Below are 27,873 nucleotides of genomic sequence, written 5' to 3'. Positions count from 1 at the left end.
GGGGGGGGGGGGGGTTCCGGGGGTGCGCACCCCCCCCTTTATTTTTGCCGATCAATGCATTTGTATCGGGACATATGTTTTGCACCCCCCCCCCCCTTTGCCCTGGGTGCCCTGGGTTAGCACCCCCCTTTCGAAAATTCCTGCATCCGCCCCTGATCAACGCTACTGATATGTATTTGGGTTGTCTATACAACACTGTTTCTAAAATGAATATGTTGCTGATAGAAGTACGCCTCCTATAAGAAGTAGCAGCAGAAGATTACCTTACTACACTTAAAGAAGTTTCAAGGCATAACAAACAGTCAATAGGAATTAAGACAATCTGTTTTGATGTCTGAAAACTACAAGATCACTTATTAAACATCTATGATGTGGATAAAAACAGGAAAAATACCATGATCATAATGTATAAGACAGAACGATATTAGTATGTGACTGAATTCAGTCATAGACTTAGATTTAAGAATTGTTTGTATATAGTGTATAGATATTTCTACTGTTTACTACAAACCGATGTACTTTATAATGTTAATGAATAATTGTGCCAGTGACTGAATTCAGTCAAGATTTTCATTATTGTTAACATTAATATGTATATTAAGAATCAACATAGAATAATTTATCTATTATATTATAATCTAGTTTTAAAAAAGGAAGATGATTCTTGATGTTTGTAAATTGACTGAATTCAGTCAACAGTTTTCTATAATGCACTTCTGTAAAAACTGTATATACCCCTCAGAGCATTTACTTATTGTGTAGGATATTGCACACAACCAACTGCTATCAATCTCCAATTTTTAATGTATTATCAATTGAATATTCAATTAATAAATTAAGATGAAAGTAGAAATGCAAGACGACTGAATTCAGTCATGACTTTGGTGTCACATATGCAGTTTTTATTCATACAGATAACTGGGACAAACAGATTTTCACCAAAAATTAGTCACAATTCAACAGTTTGAATAAAACGTAAATTCTCATTTATTTTGTTTTTGAACATGCTAAATAAAACCTTGTTGAACTGTTTTCTTCGGCTTCTTGCATATTTTACTGGTCCGATTTGAAAAAAAAAAAGTATATTCAGCCACATATTACACAAATGAAAGCAAGTAACCATTGTGCCTAATATATTTTTTCCAAAAAGGGACCGAAATTCCCAGACTAAAAAAATAGTATATGTACATTTGCAATCGTGTACTTCTAACAAAATAGCTGAAAAATACGTAAGGACACGATTTGCATCAACAGGTGTCAAATTCTTCTAATATATAGGGAGAAGGAGGTGTTATTAAGCAGATTTTTGCATACTCTCCATATTTGACAAATCAGAATATTGACAAGTTGAAACAGAATGTGTTTCAAATGAATTCAACAAATCGAAAATTATAAAAAAAAAACTCAGCATATTAAAAAATATATAGGTATTGAAATGATATATGATGAAGATTTGATTTGGCAGTTGGGAGTTATTTTGTAGCAGACAAATGCCCGAAGCTAGCAACTAGACGATTAAAGGAATCAAAGAAATACATAGGTCAGACAAAAGTCGGAATTCGGATGAAGGCCCAAGACCACAATTAACGAATATAGTTCCTTTTAATTAGAGTGTATTTTTCCTTATTTTTTTTTCTTGCCTTTCCTCACTCATTCCTTAAATCTTTTTGGGTGGAAATGAAAGAAGAGAGGTCAAATAAATTTTTGGAGGTTGTATTTTAACTGATTTTGATATGGAATGAGTGATTAGGTCAAGTGCAAAAAGGTGATATTTACAGTTTTCGGAACATCTCTTGACTTGTCAATAGGGGTATGGATGTGTATTGGCTAAATTTGTAAAAGTGATTGCTTCAATCTTTCTGAATTTTGGATATATATTTGGACTAGGACAATACATTACACACACAAAAAATTGGACAAAAGTGCATGGTGCAGTTTTTTTAATGATGCAAAAGGTTATAAAGAACTGATAGAGGAATTAATTGTGGTCTGTGGCCTGAATACTCCGTCCTCGATCCGGATATTTTAATGATGTGTAAATTTCCGGTTTCGATAAGTTTCTGATATTTTTTTTCTTGGTTGGAAATATTAGGATTCATAGAAACCATGAAACTCTGAAGGGTTATATTATTCAATATATGAGCACGATCTCATCTGCAATTTACAAATGAGCTTTTATATGCATTGGTATGGTCAAATGCTAACATCATTTAAGTAAAGTGTGAACCCCAGCACAGGTTTTAAACTATGAAAACCATTTTATATTCTTTAACATTATGCTATCCAGTTACAATATGGTACTCAATTTCGGCATCCAGAACTATTGCCTTAAACACTCGAACAAATCGAGCTGGTGCAGAACAAAACAACACACATTCTTTCATGAATCATGTTGACTTTTGTTGTTCTGTGCATTCTTTACAAATGTTCATATTTTAAGAATTCATTCACTCTGGGCTTTCGGGTCGATCCGGCCCCACGTCGATCCGGCCCAAGTCGATCCGTCCCATGTCGATCCGGCCCCACGTCGATCCGGCCCATATCTAAAGTCGATCCGGCCCATATCTAAAGTCGATCCGGCCCATATCTAAAGTCGATCCGGCCCCAATAAAAAATATATTTGTAAGGAATAAAAATAAATATATATATTAAATGGGTATAATTCATAAATGTTTATGATTTTTATTATAATGTAAAAGGTGTACGGTAAAAAAAATATAAAAGGCCTTTGAAAAATATTTTCTCTAGATGAGTATAAAACAACCAGGTTGATTATGTTTTTATTACAAGTTTTCAAGATTATTGGGTATAATTATATTAAAACGTATAAAAAAGAATTCAAACATCAACATTTATCAGCAGTAATTAGCATTTTCTTTCAATTGACTGTGATCCTAATGACAAGTGAAGTCTTTCATCTTGTGTAATAACAAATAGGTTTAAAATAACCAAATGAAATACTACCTATCACACCCAAGTAAAGAAACAAGAAAAATGTTAACCAAATTTAGAATAAGCGATCATTGTCTCTTAATAGAAACTGGACGATATACCAAAATACCACGAAATGAAAGAAAATGTAAAATATGTAATATCTTAGACGATGAATTTCATTTTTTCTTTAACTGTAAAATAAATGAAAATAAAAGAGAAATCTTTCTAAAATATTATATACAAAAATATGTGAATTTTAATACACTTAATTTTACTGATAAACTCGTGATTATACTAAATACATCAACACCAAATGATGTAAAAGCAGTTGTTTCTTTTATTAAAGAGTCATTAGAACTGAGGAAAGGAGAACAATAACTGTTTTTATCATATATCTCTTATAATATTGTCGAGTTTTCATTATGTTTGATCATGTTTGTTTTGTATTTGCCATAACCTAAATTGGTTTTTGTCTGTTTTGCAAATAAAGAATTTATAATTTAATTTATTTATTAAAAAAATTATTATTAATAAAGTATTGTCTATTGTCTATTGTAAATATTTATTGAGCTATTCTGTGTGTAAACTAAATAAAATAAAAATCGCCATGACATTCAAAGTAAAAGTTATCATTGAAAATAACTTCCGATATATATTTTAAAATATGTAGAAACTGCTATACAAACAGACACAATAGCACTCATTTTCGTATCGATTTAAAATAGTTCTTTAACTGGTACTCCAATACTTCAATGACCTCCAAAATCAATATAGTTTATTCATATTTTATTATGGGGCCGGATCGACTTGGGGCCGGATCGACGTGGGCCGGATCGACTTGGGCCGGATCGACTTTGGGCCGGATTGACTTGGGGCCGGATCGGTTTGGGGCCGGAACGACCGGATACCCACTCTGGCACCTGGTTAAATCAGCATCTTGTATAGTCATTTCGGCACCTAGTCAAATCGAGACCTACTTAATTCTACCCGCAAGTCAAGGTAGTTATTTTGGCACCCATGATTTAACATGTAATATTATGTTTTGGAAGTTAATTATTGAAGATTCCTTTTTTTGTTGCATATTTTTAGAATATTTTTATCAAAGATGTTAAGGTATATAATTTTTGTGACACATGACAGAAGTTCTAATGGAAACTTTGTTATAAACAATACCATAATATCTGTTCCTACACAAAATTATCTTATCAACATGACAGAAGTTCCAATGGAAACTTTGTTATAAACAATGCCATAATATCTGTTCCAACTGGAATGTACAAATGTATCTTGTCAAGGAACTTTCATTCTAAGACAATTGTGCATTGCTAGTAAACATAAAAAATCGGTGCCAGTGTTATTAATTTTACAAAGGATTTATATAGTAAGATTTTATATTAGTGTCGACAGGAATTAAGGAAAAACAATTTACATTACACTGATTATCCTCATAAAAATATAAGGATTAAACAAAGAATAACATGGGTTTACACAAGGTCATGTTTTTTCTCTGACTGTTTATGACGTTTTTACACTAAATCCATTGGATGTTGGATGTGTACGGAATACGGATTGATTGTTTAGTTTTAGATGCATGATTTTAAGGCAGTTAAGCTGCCTTATGCGAGCACGATTGTTTACACCACGTGATCGATTTACCTGTTGAGGTTAACCTTGATGATTGGATTTAATCGATGTACTTGATTCTTTTGTGTTTTAATTAATTAAGAGATCATAATTTAAATAACAGACTTGTGAGGGACAAGCAGACATTTGTTAATGAACCCTATTACGCCAGTCTCAAGTCAAAATAATTTGCCTTTTAGGAATTAATTGTGGAGTTACTTCCCCTGATTTTGCTAATTACAAATAAATGCTCCTCACATATAATTTCTCATTGCAAATAAAAATAAAGTACAAATTGAATGCAAAATTATATTAGAATGTTACATTAAGGATGAAAACATTCTTAGAACATACCAACAAAAATGTTTTGCAAATTATTTTTGAGAATCATACCATTATTGATGCACAGACATATTATAATAAATGGGTAATTTACACGATGTTAAAAATAATTGACTGTAACAGGTCTAAAAAGCCTACTGCCACAACTCTAATACATACCCACGCAGGACTAAAGCTAGGGATGAACCTCGTGAATAGTAAACTCTTTTTAAAGTACTCTCCATGTCTGTAACAAAGTATTAATCATAAAAACAAATTTGTTGTTGTCTAAAAGAATCAGATCTAAAACTATGGAAAATAGCTTTTAATTTACTGAAGGTTCTGTATCAAAAATCTTGTTCAAAGTTCATTGTTATGGGGAATGTGTAGTGTAACTACAAGTATCGGGACAAAATGGCTTAATCAAAATATAAGAAGTGACTTTAGCTTAAAGACTAATTGTGCTTTCTTTTATTTATTCTTCAAAGATATTAAAGTATACAAACTGTTTATTAATTTACTTTTTCTACCAATAATTTTCTGACCCAAAGTCCTACAACACAGTTCCACAGTAAACAAAACAAAGGCAAACAGGTAATGACAAAAAGTAACAAGAAAAAAAATAAGCGACGCAAAGCGACACAAAATACTGTAAAATTCATTTCGTCACGCGTTACCCTGGTGCTATCCAAAAATCCTGGGGAGAACACTGGGCACCCTAGATTTGTGTTCTACCCAATAAATGCTGAAATACCTGCTATTGTTATTATCTACATGTAGCTGAATAGTATGTTATTTATAACTACAACATGTAATTGAACAGTTTTTTCATACTTTTAATTCTGGATTACAAAAAATATGACCAGAAAAACCTTAAAGACTTGGTTAATAGCTACACCCGACATGCCACATGAAAGAAAATAATAAATAACTTTGCAAACCTTTTTACCAAAGTCTCCAAATAAACGATCTCAAAACTTATTTTCATCATTATTATTCATGACAGCGATGTTCATTTTGTTTAACCGCTAGCTTTATACAGAAAATCGGATAAGAGTAATTACGGATTTGGCGATCAACTAAAAAAATTCCTTACAGGTGACAAAATACATCTATGCATGGTAAATAAATATGAACACTAGAATTGAAAACCAAAAGATATATATGTTAAAGAAAGAAAAAGCAGAAAATATTTTGTACAGAAACTCAAAATTACTTTTTGACAAATTTTAATGTCAAAATCCAATAGAATGTGACAGCTTGAAACAGTATATCTAACAATAGACAGACTGATAAATGTTGATAAACATATTCCTACAATTTCAATGGGTATTTTTTTCCTCAATTTTGAAGGGTCATTTAAAATAGCTGGAAGTTTCTTACTTTATTTTCACAAATAGTGCAACTAGATTATATGATACCTGAATGTAAGCAAATCATATGATATATAGGTGGAGTCCTTTGGGTCACTGTACCCCCTTCTGTTTGATAACTTTGAAACGGATGAGATCCCCACCCCTCAAACATATACATTAATGTATGGGACTATATAACTAAACAAATGAAATATAGGGGAAGTCCCTAGGGTGACCACCCCTCCTGTTTTAGAGCTTGGAAACAGTCCAGATCCCCACCCCTAAACTATATATATTCATGTATGAGACAATATAAATAATAAAATGAAATACTGGGGGAGTCCCTTGGGTCACCCCACCCCTCCTGTTTGTGAACTTTGAAAATGTCAAGATCCCCACCCCTAAACCATAAATATTCATTTATGGGACAATATGATAAATCAAATGTAATATAGGAGAAGTCCCAACAGTCACCCCACTCCTCCTTTTTGAGAACTTGGAAACGGTTGAGATCCCCACCCCTAAACCATATACATTCTTGTATGGGACAATACATAACAAATCAAATGAGAGGGGGGATAGGACCTTTATCAGGACTCCAGGATCGGGTGTTTTTAAGCTTGTGATTTCAGGATCAGGAAATTCTTTTTTCGAAATCGGGACCTCAGGATTTCGTGTTTTTAAGCCTTGGATTTCGGGAACTGGTGTTTTTAAGCCCGGGATTTCGCGGGATCAGGACCCCTCCTACCCCCTCTCATATGAAATATAGGTGGAGACTCCGAGTTCGTGGGGCTACTTTACCCCTTCCTGTTTGAGAATTTGAAAACGGTCGAGACCCCCCAACCATAAACCATATATATTCATGTAAGGAACAATATAACAAATCAAATTAATTATGAAGGGAGTCCTTAGGGTCACTGTACACCCTCCTGTTTGAGAACTTGGAAACAGTTGAGATCCCCACCTCCAAATCTAATGAAATATAGGGGAGTCGCTGCGGTCACCCCACCCCTCCTGTTTGTGAACTTGTAAACAGTCGAGATTCCCACCTTTTAATTAAACCATATATATTCATGTATGGGACAAAAGAACTAATCAAATGAAATATTGGGAGAGTCCTTAGGGTCAACCTAACCCCTCCTGTTTGATAAATTGGAAACAGATCAGATCCCCACCCTCAACCATATATATTCATGCATTTGACAATATAACAAAATCAAATGAAATATAGGGGAAGTCACTGGGGTCACCCCATCCCCTCCTGTTTAAAAACTTGATAACGGTTGAGATCCCTACCCCTAAACCATATATATTCATGTATGGGACAATGAAAAAAAATCAAATGAAATATAGGGATAGTCCCTAGGGTCACCCCACCCCTCTTGTGTGTGTTTTGAGAACTTGTAAAAGATTGAGATACCAACCCATAAACCATATTCATTCCTGTTTGTCATTTCTAAAAGATTGAATGACATTCAAGGTCAATCTCATATCACATTGCTAGACTTAACCAATGTGTACTAGACTTTGCCCAATGTCAGGCTACCATTGGAATGAATAATAATTATGGGAGCTTTATTTGGGAGACTACGTAACAGCATTATATTACAATTATTTCTTGTTTATTATAAAATTTTATTGATGGAAAAAAATGAGTAGGTTTAAAGAATTTACCTTAATTATATTTGGAATTATATCTGGTCCTATAAAAATTTTCATTTTGATATGACTCATTTTTAAGAAAACATATCTTTCAAGCCCAAGAATGTTTGACCAACTGTTTTATAATTACCTGCCATTTTATTCCAAAACTTACACATCATGGATTTAGGGTGAAGGTGGGGGTCATTTACATTTACTATGGACAGGTCAGTTAGACCCCACCTTTGATCCCTGTAGTAGTAAACATTTGTCTGATTTGGGTCTCATAACTTTTGTACTGTAGAAAACAATCTCAGTTTTCTTTCAAGGGAAGCAAGTCCATTGATACTTAAATAAGCTTGTACTATAGTTAACTTGCACTACTAACAGTCGACTAATACCAACGTTAACTATCATCTAGAACAACTGCAATCATTGCGAACTTGTACCACTGCAGACTCATGACCATGAAAAAAATATACTTGATATACATGTATGTGTTGCTTTTAAAAACCTTGATAAAATATGAATTTTTTGCCTTAATGGTTAATTCATTAAATGAACATAAATGTACAATATACATGATATATGAATGTTTAATGTTTGTTCTTTTTTAAAAATCTTTAAAAAAAATTGAAGCAACATTGCCACAGTTTTCATAATTATGTTTGCCTTAGTTTTTGGTTAACTGCCTACAGCGCTTACAGTGCTTTGATTTTGATTAGTTGTTAGTGGCTTTGAACTAGCTGTCAGATAACTGTGAGTACTCTCAGATCTGTTCCTAGTGTCTTTTTGTTGTCAGGATGTACAAGTACCCGGCCAAGTCCACTGGTATTTTTATCCATCTGACGAGTTAAGCCTTTTTCATTTTTCATTTTTATAATTCGTTCTTATGTTGTACTGTTATACCACTGTCCCAGGTTAGGGGAGGTTTGGGATCCAGCTTACATGTTTAACCCCACCACATTATTTATGTATGTGCCTGTCCCAAGTCAGGAGCCTGTAATTCAGTGGTTGTAGTTTGTTTATGTGCTACATATTTGTTTTTTGTTTATTTTTTTATATAAATAAGGCTGTTAGTTTTCTCGTTTGAATTGTTTTACATTGTGAATTTTGGGCCTTTTATAGCTGACTATGCGGTATGGGCTTTGCTCATTGTTGAAGGCCGTACAGTGACCTATAGTTGTTAATGTCTGTGTCATTTTGGTGAATTTGGTCTCTTGTGGACAGTTGTCTCATTGGCAATCATACAACATCTTCTTTTTTTATATTTAAAAATCAGTGTTCCTGTTTGTTGTTTACTCCCTTTCAGGAGTGCTGCCCTGTACCCCTTTTCCAGTCAGGGGTACTACTTGTACAAGTTAATATTATTTACTTGAAGAAGTAAAAAAAAATGTACACATATAAGTAAATAAATAATGTTTGAATAATCTCCCCTTAATTTTCTTCAAAATTTACTTGTATAAGTAAATTTTTCTTACAATTCCACAAAAGTCCTGACGTTTTGAGATATAAATTCATGCTTTTAATGACTTTTCCCAGGTTTGCTCCATTTTTTTTTATTAGAGTTCAATGTTTCATCTCATTAATTCAACAAAGAAACTGATTGCCAATTAAAGATCTTAAGTATTTGCCAAGGCCTTCAAAAATTGCTCCTTGAGGGCTTGTAAATGAGCAGTGTTCTGAAGATAAGACAAATGGGATTTTCATTGTCCATGACATTGCACTTAAATGATTAGTAAAGATATCTGCAAAGGGCAGATAATTTAAAATTCTATTAGAGCAAAGAAATCCAAAGAATTCAAGAAAAGAAGATAGGATGACTTTTTTACTTCTACAAGTAAAAAAATCTGAATGTCTAAGGGACACAACTCAGCCAATATTTTTTTTTACCTACACAAGTAAATAAAATTCACTTGTATAAGTATCCTTCATATTTACTTATATAAGTATATTAATATTACTTCTTCAAGTAATTAAAAATAACTTGTACAAGTCGTACCCCTGACTGTTTTCTGACACCCTGTGCCCTTTTTAAGATGCAAGTCCGTGCCTTTATTGTATTAATATTTTGACAAATACTATTATTGTAGGTACCTGCCTTCATATTTATGACAAGTTAACGACCCTCAGCTAATTAACATTTACAGCTGGTGTAATAAGTTGTGATTACAGATAATCCGCTTATTGACATTGGACGGGTCATCAATCTGTTAATTAAACCTCAAAATTGACCACCATTAAATTTGCAGTTTGTTTATCCATAGACGTTTTTGTAATTTCGTCAATTTAACAAAATTGTTTTCTTGCCTCTACCTAGACTTGCTACAATTCCCTTTCTAATATTTCTCTCTTACTAATTTAAATGTTTACTGATAAGTGCCAGCCTACTGATTGCCCTTGGAGAAAGGTTCCTCCTGCAGATGTCAGTATAATTGTAATCTCCTAGTTATAGCAGTAAAATTATTAAAGGGGCAAAATTGAAAAAATAATAATAATTAGGAAGGGACATGTAGCAAGTCTAGCCTCTACCATGCTTTACATTAAACATTGCTTAACACAAACCAGTATTAATACATGTATTTAGTTTTGAATAACATGATTTAAACGGATAAATAGATAAATTCTTGTTGAAACATTTTAACATTGATGACATTTTGTATGTAACAGGTGGATTATCAATATATAACTGTATGTATAATACTTATATGGTGACTGATCCTTTTATTTTCAGGTAAATATATAGAGTAAGGATGAGATGAGTAATTGTTTATCATTAAGAAGACATAATGTATGGTATGTTTTTTGTAATCTTTTTGTCTTGCAGATTTTTACAGTATAATGACTGAAAAAAAGTCAGTTTGCTGTTTTCATCCTTTTCAGTTAGTTACAAATCAACCAACAAGGGAAAAAACAAATATTTTGCATCTAAGGACCCTAACCTGACAAACTTATAGATTAACATAAGAATTAGGGACATATTACAAATTCCATAGCCTTTGCTACAGGGCCACTGCTGATCTTTTCCTCTCACTAATTGTGCAAGTACATTTTGTAATACATGTACATTGTACTGTAGATTCATCATAAGTTGGTTACCAATTTAATTTGGTGGATACAAGGTAACCACGATTTTTTAAAAAAGTTCAACAAATTACAAATTTGCTATATGATTATATGCAGACATTTTGAAACCACAAATCAAATATCCACAAAAATGCAAGTTTTCCTCAATCAACTATAATTGGTAGCCATGAAAATAAATGAATCCACGAACAGTATAATGATGTAGTTTATTTATATTTGGTCATTAGAAAGTTCTAGAGTAAAATGTAACAGATTTTTAAAACGTGTAAAATTCCAGTATTTATTAAACATGTGAAAACTATATTTGCTTTATTTATGGTTTAAAAAATGTAGTTCTTGAATTGACATTGTCATTGATTCTGATATAGAAAATAAGAATTGAAAAAAAATCATACAAAGTTTATTACATAATTTTCAACATTTAATGTATAGATTCATGTTACAAGTACAGAACAATAAATTTCTATGTTTATGAAGTGAAACCCTTCATTTAGAACAATATATATCAATTGTATGTATTGGTTCTTTTGAAAATTTAAAAAATGAAGTTGTGGAATGGTTGCCAATGAGACAAAATGCAACTCTCCACAAGAGACCAAATAACACAGAAATTAACAATTATAATTTATAGGTCACCATACGGCCTTCAACAAAGAGCAAAGACTATTTTAAAACAATTTCTAATTTCAGCATGGTATCAGATTTCTTCTACCCAAACATGGGAGGAGTGGAAAGTCACATCTATCAGCTGTCTCAGTGTCTGTTGGAGAAAGGTCACAAGGTCATTATCATGACACATTTCTATGGTGACCGAAAAGGAGTTAGATACCTCACAAATGGTTTAAAGGTATGAAATTTTTACAAGCACTTTCAAAATGAATATTATGATTGCCTGATTTCCTTTGCAACCAATTTCACAACAAAATATTTTAAAATTAGGCATATGGTACAAAATATACACCAAATAAGCTCTGGTATTGTGTAATTATATCGGGATAAGAATATAAGAATATTTTATTCCTGCACCTAGAGGCTGGCTTCAGCTGGTCCCTAAACAGAAATGTGTACTTACTAGTTCAGTGAAAATAGAAGTCATAATAAACTCCAAAACATATAAATGAACTAAAATTACAAAAACATACAAGACTAATAAAGGCCAGAGGCTCCTGACTTGGGAAAGGAGCAAAAATTGCAGCAGAGTTATACATTTTGTGAGATCTCAAATCTCATGTGTACAAAGCTTTTAAGTATAATAATAATAATAATAATAATAGTAATAAATTCTTTATTTAAAGAGGGTAAACTCAGTTAGTTACAATAAACTAATCTTCCCTGAGGCCCTCACATACAAATTACAATACAATCAAAACAGATATTTACACATAGTTAATTTACAGTCATGTAGTTCAATGTCGATTAACATAAGATATAATGCTGTTTAAAAGATGTATACATGAAACCAAAAAGTCAAATGAAAATAAAAAATATACAAATACATTGTAGCAAACATTTCTTATCAGGGTTGTGTTAGGTACTTCTTGATACTTTGCTTAAAAGTAAAAGTGTTTTGAGCTTTACACATTTTGTGAGGTAGTCCATTCCATAATACTGATCCAGAATAAGCAAAGGATTTCTTAAATAGTTCAGCTTTTGGCTTAGGAACTATCAGATTACCTTCAGTGACACCTCTTAATGATCTATAATGGTTTGCTAATGATGTGATGCTGTGACTGAGGTTAAACATCGATTCAAACTCTTCTGGTAAAATTTCATGATCAATATTAAATAGAACACAAAAATGTTTCACGGAGAAAGAAAGTGTATAGGGTAAAGATTTTGAAAATGTAATAATTTTTTCAAAGCATGGTTTCTCACTAAATGCTAAAACCAAGTTATTATAAAAAAATCAACATCAATTACACAAAAAATGTAGCATTATATATAAACTAGAGGAAATCGGTCATTGGTAAAATGAAATTGGTCTTCTCATATGTCATTGTGTAGCTATAGGTAATATCATTATAATTTAAATGTATCATATTTTTCTACTAAGGTTTCTTATACATGTATATTCAACTGCTGGGTCTATCAATCAATTACTAACAATATTGATGACTTTATAAGCTGTGGGTATACATTTAGTCAGTTTGTAATTCATGTTATAATTATCTATTTTCTAATTGATGTTTTTAATTTTTGCAGGTTTATTATTTGCCATTTCCAGCCTTTTACAATCAATGTATACTACCAACCATATATATCACATTTCCTCTGGTGAGGAACATTCTCATCAAGGAACAGATCACCATAGTACATGGACATTCCGTAAGTTTATAATCAATGTATACTACCAACCATATATATCACATTTCCTCTGGTGAGGAACATTCTCATCAATGAACAGATCACCATAGTACATGGACATTCCATAAGTTTAATGTATTTTGAGGATTATTTAATTGACATGAAGTATTGCAATTTCAGAAATTATTATGAGGTTTTTATTTATACAAACAATGCAACTGGGTGAGTATCACAATAAAAAGAAAAATCACATTATATCAGAACTTATGTCTGCATGCATCTCTTCCCAAACTTTAGATTGCCTCAACAAAATGTTATGACACTTATACACAATATTTATTACCATTAAAAAAACAGATCAAGTTTGAGTTTTGATGGCATCACTTTAACTAAAGTAATTCCCCTCTATAAATGAAAAAAATGCTGAATTACCACAAAATAAGATCAAGTACAAATTTGGGTAGTGTCAATTTTACTGTTCTTGAGTTATGTTGTACCTTTATTACGCTGTATGCAAGCTGGGGCAGTGAAGATTATCTAGGCCTATAATAATAAATTTGATGCAAGAACCTTATTTTAATTTCATACAGCCTTTTGATATTATCTATGGAAGATATTTTCTTTATGTCTAATAGAGTCACATGGCTGTTTAAGTCAAGAATAATGTAATCCTATATTGGGCCTAAATTAATATATTGTTTGTTTCCCCAATCCCAACAGTGCCAAGCCAGGTGTGGGTAAGTAGGTAGGGAATTCATTTTATTTTTGCCCATAAGCTGGAATAATATCTGTTGATCTGGCAAGCCTGAAAATTGGAAATGAATAAAATACTATTTGACTTAGTGTTGACAATAAAATTATATGAGTCGGACCGTTTTTGCAGGGTCAGTTGGTATTGGGGAAACAAACAATATTTTATTTTAGGCCTTGACTTATATTTTCTTTTCAGGCATTTTCTACATTAGCCCATGAGACGATGTTCCATGCAAGGACCATGGGACTGAAGACAGTATTTACAGACCATTCTTTGTTTGGATTTGCTGATGCCAGTTCAATACTCACAAATAAAATTCTGCAGTTTTCATTGGCTGATTGTAATCATGTGATATGTGTTTCCCACACAAGGTATTATAATAATTATTTGATTCAAATAATTTGGATGAAAATTTTACCAAAATGTTAAATCCTATGTCTGAAAAAGAATTCAAATCTATTAAAGAAGCTCTTGATTTGAGAGACCACCTTACCGTTTCATCAGATAATAATATTTTACAGTAGTTCGTGCATATACACATATAGATGATTGTGTGTTTTAAGTAAATTTATGAAAATTTAGAATAATACTGATGTATAAGTTTATGGTATCAATATCAGTTTAGAATTATGTAATGGTATTCATAGAATTTACTTATAAAATTGAGAATGGAAATGGGGAATGTGTCAAAGAGAAAACAACCCGACCATAGAGCAGACAACAGCAGAAGGTCACCAACAGGTCTTCAATGCAATGAGAAATTCTCGCACCCGGAGGCTCCTTCAGCTGGCCCCTAAACAAATATTTACTAGTTCAGTGATAATGAACACCATACTAAACTCCAAATTGTAAACAAGAAACTAAAAGTTAAAATAATACAAGACTAACAAAGGCCAGAGGCTCCTGACTTGGGACAGGCGCAAAAATGCAGCGGGGTTAAATATGTTTGTGAGATCTCAACCCTCCCCCTATACCTCTAGCCAATGCAGAAGAGTAAACGCATAACAATATGCACATTAAAATTCAGTTCAAGAGAAGTCCGAGTCTAATGTCAGAAGATGTAACCAAAGAAAATAAACATAATGACAATAATACATAAATAACATCAGACTACTAGCAGTTATTGACATGCCAGCTCCAGACCTCAATTAAACTGATTGAAAGATTATGTCTTCATGGTATGAATATCAGGCAAAATCCTCCCTGTTATGACTTCTTGTTACGTGCAACTATATTTCATTTATATGTTGTTTTAATATTATAATTGTCTGTATTTGGATCACGCCTCTATTGTGCTCTTTCCAATAAAATATATATATGAGAGAAAGGGCTGTATAAGCATTAAGGGCTATTCCATTAAAGTGTATGTGGGAGGGTAGAAGGGGACTTTCAAAATATTCCAACAACCATGAACCATTTTTAGGTAATTTTGCGTATTGTTAATAGACACATATTGAAAAAGACCAATGACCCACATTGAATAATTGAACTTCCCTTTCTACCCTACTACATGCATTTTAATGGAATAGTCCTAATAAGATAGCCTACTTCAGGTATATTTGACACACAGGTTTTCTAGAACAATCCCTTCAATCATATTTTAGTAGAAATATTTGAATTTTTATGTGAATAAGTTACTCAGTTAGATAAACTAAATGTGTCTTTATGTTTGATTGCTACTTTGTTTTGTATGCATTAAGAAATTACCAGTAATTCTGATATTTTATCATAAAGTTTACCTTAACCATTAGAAGCTATCTGATGAAATTTCTTATAGCACATTTACATGGAAATTAGATTTAAATACAAAATTGAGAGTACCGTATAATATTGTGAGTTACCAGATGAGCTGGTTGGTCATTTAAGTGATTATGGTGAGGAAAATAGAATAAAAAATTTTGGCTGGATAAAGTGGAGATGTATCTAATTAAAGCAAAGAATATAAAAGAAGAGTGTTTGAATTTGTTGAGTACCAATTATTTGTTTCTTTTTGTTAAAGTCATATGAAACCTCAAATTAAAAAAAATGATGCATATGTTTTTTATAACTACATTTTCAATGGATAGTTTTCATTATAAAACTTATGTACATTAACTTTTTTTTGAAGAAAATTCTTTAATTTGTTCACATTTAGAAGAAAATTAATTTTTTGTCGAGCCTGCAACTTTTGTTGCAGAAAGCTCGACATAGGGATAGTGATCCGGCGGCGGCGTTAGCTAACTTCTCAAAAGCTTTATATTTTAGAAGGTGGAAGACCTGGATGCTTCATACTTTGTATATAGATGCCTCATGTTACGAAGTTTCCGTCAGTCACATGTCAAATGTCCTTGACCTCATTTTCATGGTTCAGTGACTGACTACTTGAAAAAAAAGTTCAGATTTTTTGTAATGTTGAATTCTCTCTTATTATAAGTAATAGGATAACTATATTTTATATGTGCATACCTTGCAAGGTCCTCATGTCTGTCAGACAGTTTTCACTTGACCTCGACCTCATTTCATGGATCAGTGAACAAGGTTAAGTTTTGGTGGTCAAGTCCATATCTCAGATACTATAAGCAATAGGGCTAGTATATTCGGTGTATGGAAGGACTGTAAGGTGTACATGTCCAACTGGCAGGTGTCATCTGACCTTGACCTCATTTTCATGGTTCAGTGGTTATAGTTAAATTTTTGTGTTTTGGTCTGTGTTTTTCATACTATATGCAATAGGTCTACTATATTTGTTGTATGTAATGATTGTAAGGTGTACCTGTCTAGCAGGCAGATGTCATGTGACCTTGACCTCATTTTCATGGTTCAGTGGTTATAGTTAAATTTTTGTGTTTTGGTCTGTTTTTTTCATACTATATGCAATAGGTCTACTATATTTGTTGTATGGAATGATTGTAAGGTGTACATGTCTAGCGGGCAGATGTCATGTGACCTTGACCTCATTTTCATGGTTCAGTGGTCAAAGTTCAGTTTTTGAGTTTTGGTCTTTTTATCTAATACTATATGCCATAGGTCAACTATATTTGGTGTATGGAAATATTTTATGATCTTTATGTCAGTAGCGCAGGTTTCTTTTGACCGTGACCTCATTTTCACGGTTCATTGCACAGTGTTAAGTTTTTGTTTTTTGGTCTATTTTTTTTAAACTATAAGTAATAGGTCAACTATATATGTTGTATAGAAACATTGTTAGCTGTACATGTCTGCCTGGCATGGTTCATCTGACCTTGACCTCATTTTCATGGTTCATTTGTCTTTGTTTAGTTATCTTGGTTAATGTTTAGTTTATGAGACAGTTGGAATAAAGCTTTATACTTAGGACTATCAACATAATATCAATGATTAGTATAGAAGGCGAAACATTTCAGCGTGTGCACTCTTGTCTTTTAATTGCTTGCTTCCAGGAAGCAATTTGCCGAAATATTTTCCGTATGCAAGTAACCTAAGCATGACCCTTCTCCTAAAAATCCAGAGTGATCGCAATACGCATGGATGCCCTTAAAATAAACTATTATCTGATTGTACATGTTATACAAATTCTCAATATTCATTCTTTTTTGTTGATTGTTTACTAAAAGGTGACAGTCGGTAAACTACGACTTCAAAACACTGCAATATAACATTTTAGTGAACAAGGCAGTATTAGAAATAAGACTCAATCCTAGAAAGATGTTTTATAGTAAAAAGAAAGCAGTTATCAAAAACAAGACTGAACCTTAAGAGAAGTTTTTTGACAGCATACATTTTTTTTTTTATTTCAGTAAAGAGAATACAGTGTTGAGAGCAGGACTTGACCCAAAAGAAGTTTCTGTAATACCAAATGCTGTTGATGCAACCATGTTTGTGCCAGATCCAAGCAAAAGACACCCTGGCAAAAGTATGTGTGGTAGAGGGATTCACTGTTGTTTTAAACATGAGGATTTTGAACCTACTTGTGTAATTTCTCACTTAATGCTTAATTAACTTCACCATTAAAGATGCTATGAGAATTTATAATTCAAAAGCACCACAACAAAAACCATTCATTATGCATAAATGTCAAATTTAGAATTCAGCTTTGATTAGTGTATATGTTGTGTACAAATTATAATTTGCAGATTTTTTGTACAAGTTATCAGTAATTTTATGAACTGCTTAACACAAAGAATGATACAAGTACACAGTTTTTTGTTTCATGTTATATTTCCGTGATTACATGATGTTATTTATAACACAGTGTGTAATTGTCCTAATACAAGAATTTATCCGATCAATGAAATTCATAACGGGTGAGGAGAAGCCAAAACCAGATATGAATTTTATTGACCAGATAAATTCCGTATTAAGACAATTGCATACTGTGTAACAAATTATCCTGATTTTGTTAAAAAAAATATTTTTTGGTCAATGGTATAAGGGAGATAATTCCAATTGATGTAATAAAAAATCTACTGTTTATTAGGACAATATCAGCCAATCGAATTGAAATAACTCTAAATCAGGATAAAGTCTAATACTGAGCATTTAAAAAAAAAAAAAAAAAAAAATAAGAACATGAAAAGACTTATGGATAAGATTTTGGTATAAGGAGAAAATAGAATTTAAACCATTTAGGTGTCCTTATTTCTAAAAGTAATAAGAAACCTCAAATTAAAAAAAATAATGCATATGTTTTTTTTATAACTCAATGGATAGTTTTCATTATAAAACTTGTGTACATATACTTTTTTCTTTAGAAAATTCTTTAATTTGTTCATACCTAAGAGAAGTTTACTTTATTTTCATTGCAATTCAAGCAATTCCTCGACATATTTTCCATATGCAAAGTAACCTCAGTGTGGCCCATCTCATAAAAAATCCAGTGATCTCAATACACATGAATGTCCTTAAAATAAACTATTATCTGATTGTACATGTTAAACACATGCTCAATATCCATGCTTTTTGTTGATTGTTGACAAACAGGTGACATTCGTTAAACTTTGACTTCAAAACAGGAAGTTTATTTATCTGCCATATTTTTACAACAACACTGACCGATTGAAAAAAAAAATGACGATTATACAAAATTTATGCGAAAAAAAATGATAAAATCATGCACAGAAGACTAAGTTTATGATGTTTCTATGCATTAGTTCAAGAATTAGAATAATATTATTTTTCACCAGTCACTCGTTTCACATGACTTTAACGACAAGGAAAAGAGTACTAAATGTTTTAATGAAGTATATAATTTTGAATTTGAGGCATTATGTTGATAATTTTTATAGAATAACTAATTGAAGAATTCAAATAGAGAAAAATATTCAACGAGTGACCGAACAACACATTAATTCACGAATGCGCGTAGCGCATGAGTTAATTATCAGTGTTGTTTGGTCACGAACAACACTGATAATTGTTGTATGACGTCAGAGAGTGAAATAACCATGTTTATTTCACATGTGAAATTATCAGTTTTTATTTGACTGGGAAATCAATGTAATTCATTGCAACCAATGTAATAATAGAAGATAACTTATAGCACCTGGTGATGTAGGTAAATGTATTTGTAAAAACAATTATTTTTGTTCAAAAACCCATTATAAATTATTATTTGTACAAACTTACATCTTGTACACAACATAAAAACATTGATTTCATTCTAGTAAATTTTTATTGATATGCTCTAAAAAAATTTCTACTGCATCCATAATTTTAACTGTATATACAATGTGTTACATTTCAGTAACAGTAGTTGTAGTTAGTAGACTAGTATACAGAAAAGGGATGGATTTGCTGGCAGGAATTATCCCTGATGTTTGCCAAACTCACCCGGATGTACAGTTTATTATAGGTGAGTGAATATTTAGCAAGATTAATATCATTATATATACATTAGGATGTTGTTAGAACTTATCCATTTAGGTTGCCTTTTGTAAAGTTTATGTTAAAAAAATTGTGATCTTTTTTTATATGAATTGAAAATATGGACATTCATGCTGTATGATCCGATGCTACATGAAAGTTCAAAATTTGTCTAACCAGCTATCCATATTTTCATGTAGGAATAGAAAAATGTTATATGTAATCTAAACATCCCTATCAATAAACTTGTTTATATACAAATTATTAAAAGTATATTTAAAAACATATGACATGATATTATGACAACCTTTTATATTTGTTTAAAAATTCTTCAGGAGATATTATATTATGGCATGATACAGCATGAGATGTAAATTTTGCTTTACATAGTTCTTTGTATACTACAGTAATCTGTCATAGAGGGGAGATGCCAGAGAGACATTCAAACTCATAAATTGATAACAAACTGACAACACAATGGCGAAAAAAGGAAAAACCAAATAGACAAACAATAATGCTCAAAACATGACAGTTTCAGTTTCAGAATAATTAATTTTCAAAACACTAGTATATACTGATAGGGGATTAATAAAAGAATCAAAACAGCAAAACAAATATATAGGTCAAAGTGCTTGTTTTCGGGATATTAGCCATTGAAATTTTGGCGGAAATTTTTTCTCTCTTGACTTTTCATAGCTTTATCATTGACAAGTTTAAGTTGTTTAAAGACTAAGTAACATAAATCCCACCAAAAACTGTGGTAGATATCAGGTGGTATGGAAGGGTAAGTTGATCCTGCTCCACATGTGGCAGCAGTTGTGTTGCTCTTGTAAGTATAAACCTGGTAAATAGTCTAATTTGATATGTCATATTCATTATTATGTTTTATTATTTTTAAAGGCGGAGATGGTCCTAAGAGAATTTTATTAGAGGAAGTTAGAGAGAGACATGATTTACATGACAGAGTTATAATGCTTGGCATGTTAGAGCACAGAAAAGTCAGGGATGTAAGTCAAGATAGGGCTTGTTTATTTTGTTCAAAAAATCATTTGATAACTGGTTATAAAAGGTTTTTTTTCTGAAAAGCATTTACCAAATGAGATTTCTTAGGAAAAATACATTTAAAAGCAAGTACTGTAACACTCATTGTTAAAAAAAAAAGAAAAACAATTTTGAACATAAGTTAGGAATTTATTCATAACTTGAAAATTAAAAACTTTAAACACTATAGTGAGATTTGATTAAAAACATGAAAACATGGTTTGAGGTCTAGGTAAATGAAAAAATATTTTTGTACTCAGTTATATTGATTGAGTACTTTAATATTTCCAATTAAAAAAAAAATAAAAAAAAAAAAATTAGAATTTGTTCAAACATTTTTACAATACCATTTCATAGACTACTACAGAATCTGTGCATTTTCCTGTAGATTTCCTATGACACAATGCACATATTATGACAAGATTGTCAAATGACGTCATTTATGCTGATTAAACATTGGGACTACCAATGTCATCAATGTTGCTTATTCATAAAAACAATTTGAGATCGGTAAAATTGTTGATGTTTAATGATTGAATTTTTATGCCCAACCTACGATAGTAGAGGGGCATTATGTTTTCTGGTCTGTGCGTCCGTTCGTTCGTCCGTCCGTCCGTCCTTCTGGCCCGCTTCAGGTTAAAGTTTTTGGTCAAGGTAGTTTTTGATGAAGTTGAAGTCCAATCAACTTCAAACTTGGTACACATGTTCCCTATGATATGATCTTTCTAATTTTAATGCCAAATTAGAGATTTTACCCCAATTTCACGGTCCACTGAACATAGAAAATGATAATGCGAGTGGGGCATTCGTGTACTGAGGACACATTCTTGTTAACTTTATTTTTTGCTTTATGACTGTTTGGAATATTGTCCATTTAAACCTATGTTCAATGCAATCTTCAATCAATGTTTCATTTATCTTTTTTAGCTCACCTGGCCCGAAGGGCCAAGTGAGCTATTCCCATCACTTTGCGTCCGGCGTCCGTCGTCGTCCGTCGTCCGTCGTCGTTAACTTTTACAAAAATCTTCTCCTCTGAAACTACTGGGCCAAATCAAACCAAACTTGGCCACAATCATCATTGGGGTATCTAGTTTAAAAAATGTGTGGCGTGACCCGGTCAACCAACCAAGATGGCCGCCACGGCTAAAAATAGAACATAGGGGTAAAATGCAGTTTTTGGCTTATAACTCAAAAACCAAAGCATTTAGAGCAAATCTGACATGGGGTAAAAATGTTTATCAGGTCAAGATCTATCTGCCCTGAAATTTTCAGATGAATCGGTCAATCGGTTGTTGGGTTGCTGCCCCTGAATTGGTAATTTTGAGGAAATTTTGCTGTTTTTGGTTATTATCTTGAATATTATTATAGATAGAGATAAATTGTAAACGGCAATAATGTTCAGCAAAGTAAGATCTACAAATAAGTCAACATGACCAAAATGGTCAGTTGACCCGTTTAGGAGTTATTGCCCTTTATAGTCAATTTTTAACCATTTTTCGTTAATTAAAGTAATCTTTTACAAAAATCTTCTCCTCTGAAACTACTTGGCCAAATTAATCCAAACTTGGCCACAATCATCTTTGGGGTATCTAGTTTAAAAAATGTGTGGCGTGACCTGGTCAACCAACCAAGATGGCCGCCACGGCTAAAAATAGAACAAAGGGGTAAAATGCAGTTTTTGGCTTATAACTCAAAGACCAAAGCATTTTGAGGAAATCTGACATGGGATAAAAATGTTTATTAGGTCAAGATCTATCTGCCCTGAAATTTTCAGATGAATCGGTCAATCGGTTGTTGGGTTGCTGCCCCTGAATTGGTAATTTTGAGGAAATTTTGCTGTTTTTGGTTATTATCTTGAATATTATTATAGATAGAGATAAACTGTAAACAGCAATAATGTTCAGCAAAGTAAGATCTACAAATAAGTCAACATGACCAAAATGGTCAGTTGACCCGTTTAGGAGTTATTGCCCTTTATAGTCAATTTTTAACCATTTTTCGTAAATTAAAGTAATCTTTTACAAAAATCTTCTCCTCTGAAACTACTGGGCCAAATTAATCCAAACTTGGCCACAATCATCTTTGGGGTATCTAGTTTAAAAAATGTGTGGCGTGACCTGCTCAACCAACCAAGATGGCCGCCACCGCTAAAAATAGAACATAGGGGTAAAATGCAGTTTTTGGCTTATAACTCAAAAACCAAAGCATTTTGAGGAAATCTGACATGGGATAAAAATGTTTATCAGGTCAAGATCTATCTGCCCTGAAATTTTCAGATGAATCGGTCAATTGGTTGTTGGGTTGCTGCCCCTGAATTGGTAATTTTGAGGAAATTTTGCTGTTTTTGGTTATTATCTTGAATATTATTATAGATAGAGATAAATTGTAAACAGCAATAATGTTCAGCAAAGTAAGATCTACAAATAAGTCAACATGACCAAAATGGTCAGTTGACCCCTTTAGGAGTTATTGCCCTTTATAGTCAATCTTTAACCATTTTTCATAAATCTAAGTAATCTTTTACAAAATCTCCACTGAAACTACTAGGCCACAATCATCTTTGGGGTATCTAGTTTGAAAAATGTGTCCGATGACCTGGCCATTCAACCAAGATGGCCGCCACGGCTAAAAATAGAACATAGGGGTAAAATGCAGTTTTTGGCTTATAACTATGAAACCAAAGCATCTAGAGCAAATCTGACAAGAAGTTAAATTGTTAATCAAGTCAATATCTATCTGCCCTGAATTTTTCAGATGAATTGGACAACTGGTTGTTGGGTTGCTGCCCTCCAATTGGTAATTTTTAAAGAAATTTTGCCGTTTTTGGTTATCTTGAATACTATTATAGATAGCGATAAACTGTAAACAGCAATAATGTTCAGCAAAGTAAGATCTACAAATAAGTCAACATGACCTAAATGGTCAATTGACCCCTTAAGGAGTTATTGCCCTTTATAGTCAATTTTTAACAATTTTCATTAATTTGGTAAATTTATGTAAATTTTTACCAAATATAGTTCTCTGTTACTAATGGGCAAAGTTCATGATAGATATAATTGTAAGAAGCAAAATCGTTCAGTAAAGTAAGAACTTCAAACACATCACCATCACCAAAATACAATTTTGTCATGAATCCATTTGTGTCCTTTGTTTAATATGCACATAGACCAAGGTGAGCGACACAGGCTCTTTAGAGCCTCTAGTTTTGGTTTCTTTTAAATTTCTACATACCAGGGAATACATATATACAAATAACATTTCTAGCTGATTATATCCAAAGAGTTTTTCATGCTAACAGGAACATGTATAAATTAGAATGAATAATACTTGAACATTGAATGTTATTATGCTTGACGCTTCTTTGTAGGTTTTAGTGCAGGGAGATATCTTAATTAACACTTCACTGACAGAAGCTTTCTGTATTGCTATTGTAGAGGCTGCTTGTTGTGGGTATGTTATATAAATATATGGAGCTTAAGCTTACATTAATGTGTTACAAATAATTATGAAAACTTAAGTAGCACTCCACAGTAAGGTGTGTAGTTTCGCATTTTGGCCCCTGTGGATTTTTCAAATATGAGAGCTAGTGTGCAATAAAATTCATTTTTGGATATCTAAGTATTAAAATAGCCTTCGTATTGGGTATATATGAACATCAAGATTATGTAATGTATTTAATATAGACTGTTTTCTGTATGACAGTCCGTATTTGCATTTCCATACCATACATTGGTCCAGCAATTATTATAATGTTTTTTTTCAAACTTTTTACCGTACGAACTTTGAGATTGGATTTAAGAAAAAATGAGGCGAAACACTGCATTTTTATTTTGATCATTAGGAAGATTTATGTCAACAGTTTCTAAAAAGGTATCACTCAAAGGCATTGAAATTCTAGTTTGATCCAAATTTTTGGGGAATATCTGACATGTTCACCCTTTTTTGCAATATTTTATTGTAAATAAATGCAGAATGTTGCCATGGATACACATAAAAGGAATTATTTTTCACCCTTTTAACTTTTGAAAATCAAATCTATGGAAGATACTGATTACATACATACGCACATGTTCAACACAAACGGTAAGGTTAATGCATCGGAAATCCAGGAATAGGAGATGATAAAACATTTTGTGGCCCATTTTTGATTTTATTTTCTAACTGTGGAGTGCTACCTTATACACAATTAAAAAAAATCATTTGGATAGTTATCATTGTAAGTACATAATGTGTATAAGTTTGTGATAATCTAACAAATATAACTTTTGTGACTTGTTTTTTCTTTAAATGAATATTTTTTGGCACATGAGGAATCATCACCCTTTTGATGCTTGTTATTAGGTAATGGCACTTTATACCTGATATTAACAGAAGTACTATTTAATAAAGAAGTAGATATAATATAAATGATACATTGAGCTCAAAGATAACCATGCTAAACAGTCCAAGTAGCCACACTGTTTAAGTTTAAAACTTATTTACTGTAACAGTAAGTTGCATCATATTCAAAACAACATTTTAAGTAAACAAAAAAAAGTATTTAAACTTCACAATCAGTTTTATCATCAATTTGATATGAATGAATTCTAAAATACATCAATAGAAAATACAAGTGTAAAAAAAAATCACTCTAACACTAAAACAGATTTTTATGCCCCACTTACAATAGTAGAGGAGCATTTTGTTTTCTGGTCTATTTGTCCGTTCATTTGTTCGTCTGTCTCGCTTCAGATTAAAGTTTTTGATCAAGGTAAAACCTTAGTTTTCGATGAAGTTGATGTCCAATCAACTTGAAAACTAGAACACATGTTCCCTATGATATAATCCTTCTAATTTTAATGCCAAATTAGAATTTTACCCAAAATTTCACAGAACATAGAAAATGATAATGCAAGTGGGGCATCTTTGTACTATGGACACATTCTTGTTATTAAATATTTGATAAGACACTTTATACCACATATAAAGAGTAATATGTTTTAAAGGTAATTTATTCATTAAATCTTAATAAGATATTCATTCAAATATATATTTTATACCAGAAACAAGGAATTAAATATGAAAAGTAAGTAACTAAAAAGATTTTGATTTGCCATATTGACAAAAAATTTAAACATAAGCTCTGACAAGCTTTTCACTGAATATCTACCTAATCAGTATTTGTTCTATAACATTTTACATTTTATAAGTTTGCAGGTTGTGAGTACAAAAGTAGGAGGAGTACCGGAAGTATTACCACCAGACCTTATCTACCTCGCTGAACCAAATGATCAAAGTTAGTTACAATTCACAAAATCTTTACAAGACTCTTATCTAACTTGCATCTGACACAAGCTTTTGTTGAACTTTAGATTAAGGGGGCTTGAGAGTATATATATTTTTTAGCTCACCTGACCAAAAAGGCAAAGTGAGCTTTTGTCATCACTTGGTGTCTGGCGTCGTCGTTGTCCCTTGTCGTCCATTGTCATTAACTTTTACAAAAATCTTCTCCTCTAAAAATACTGAGCCAAATTTAACCATACTTGGCCACAATCATCATTTGGGTATCTAGGTGTAACACCACTAATTCAGGCCCGGCCAGAAAGCACATACCAGAAAGTAGTACATATTTAACACAAAATAGTTCCTACGCAAAATAGTGTAACTTTCAAAATATGTAGAATATTTAGGTATTTTTGGTATCAAATGAAAGCTGAAGGACTGGTGATCATTGTAGAACACTTTTGGACTTTTAGTTTTGAATATTAAAAAAAACTGCACCAAATTTTAAAAAGAGGGTACATTTTGTCTGTTTGTCAGATCTGAAGTACCTGTTTTGGTACATCTGAAGTTCCGGGAACCAGTTCTTTCTTATATGCCATGCAAGGTATGTTGATTTTTTCAGTACAAGACACCATAAAGTGTTGCTTTGAAATGCAATGATTGCCACTTTATTTGAACTTAAAATAAAAGAGGTGTGCCTGCTTGAAACGGAGGAATTTAACATAGAAAGCAATGGGACCATGAATTAGTGGTGTACTTCCTATTACAGAGAATCACCAGAAATCCAATTTTTAGAAGTTGTACCTATTCCAATGAAAATAAGTCAAATATGATGTTAGTAATCATGTTTAATCATCTTTTTTTGGTCAACCAACCTGCTTTTGGGAAATTTAAGCTCTTAAATAGGCATACTCAAGTATGTTAGCCTTTTATGATCATACAACATGCATGCAGTTAGGACTTGACTCCAAGTTCTTATTTTTGCATTTTTTCTGATTGAAATCCATAAAACATGTATTTTATGACTTGTATATGGAACAGAATAGCTCTTGGTCAAAATAATTTTCTGATTTTTCAAGATTTTTTGTTTTTCTTGTGGTAGCCTTTTACAATCTAGGCAAATGGTATATACTCATATAAGAATTCTAAAATCTCACTGTGCATGCAATTTTGAACCAGTTTAGCAAGTTATCTAGCTTAGGGATATATAAATTGCTCTTATTAATCTATGTTTTTTCCACAGAATTTATGGTTCATACAAAAAAAAGCCTTTTATGAATTTCAAGAAAAAAGGGGGGATAATTTCTCATTTATGCCTTAAGTTTAGACTAATATATTTTTATTTAATGAAGAACCTCTGATAAAAATATGACTATTAGTAAGCGCATAGCTTTCCTAATAGAAATTAATAAATAAAACAGTGATATTGAGAATAAAAAAAAGGATATTGGCCACTGGTAATATACATATGCAGTTTTCTTTGAATAACCCATATGTTACTACCAGTCCAATTTGAGCTTTGAAGTAATAAAATGGTCTTTGGACTAAAGCTTTATATGTTTTTTATTGCTTGAAATAGATCATAGAATGAAAAAAAGTAATAAACAAGTCAATATAGCAAGTTTGGTTCTGTTATAGGTGTAACACCACTAATTCAGGCCCGGTCAGAAAGCACATACCAGAAAGTAGTACATATTTAACACAAAATAGTTCCTACGCATGAGTGTAACT

General features: G+C 32.0%; 1 protein-coding gene across 2 annotated transcripts in view; it reads left to right on the top strand.

Moving 5' to 3' along the window:
* The first annotated feature begins 2,040 nt into the window (after positions 1–2,040).
* The window catches only part of LOC143056117 (phosphatidylinositol N-acetylglucosaminyltransferase subunit A-like), a 30,944-nt gene continuing 5,111 nt past the window's right edge, over positions 2,041–27,873 (top strand). The window contains exons 1-10 of one of the 2 annotated variants that reach the window (XM_076229202.1): positions 2,041–2,121; positions 10,609–10,670; positions 11,652–11,808; positions 13,164–13,286; positions 14,215–14,390; positions 17,775–17,890; positions 19,721–19,828; positions 20,740–20,846; positions 24,248–24,330; positions 26,070–26,155. In XM_076229202.1, coding sequence (XP_076085317.1) covers positions 10,633–10,670; positions 11,652–11,808; positions 13,164–13,286; positions 14,215–14,390; positions 17,775–17,890; positions 19,721–19,828; positions 20,740–20,846; positions 24,248–24,330; positions 26,070–26,155 — 994 coding nt within the window. In that variant the 5' untranslated portion in view covers positions 2,041–2,121; positions 10,609–10,632. Of the gene's footprint in view, positions 2,188–10,608; positions 10,671–11,651; positions 11,809–13,163; positions 13,287–14,214; positions 14,391–17,774; positions 17,891–19,720; positions 19,829–20,739; positions 20,847–24,247; positions 24,331–26,069; positions 26,156–27,873 lie in introns of both variants that reach the window. The other variant, XM_076229200.1, reaches the window with a different exon arrangement.

This window comes from Mytilus galloprovincialis, chromosome 13, assembly GCF_965363235.1.
Source record: "Mytilus galloprovincialis chromosome 13, xbMytGall1.hap1.1, whole genome shotgun sequence".
Taxonomy (NCBI): domain Eukaryota; kingdom Metazoa; phylum Mollusca; class Bivalvia; order Mytilida; family Mytilidae; genus Mytilus; species Mytilus galloprovincialis.
Note: the sequence above shows the minus strand (reverse complement) of the source record. Positions and strands in the feature narration are given on the sequence as shown.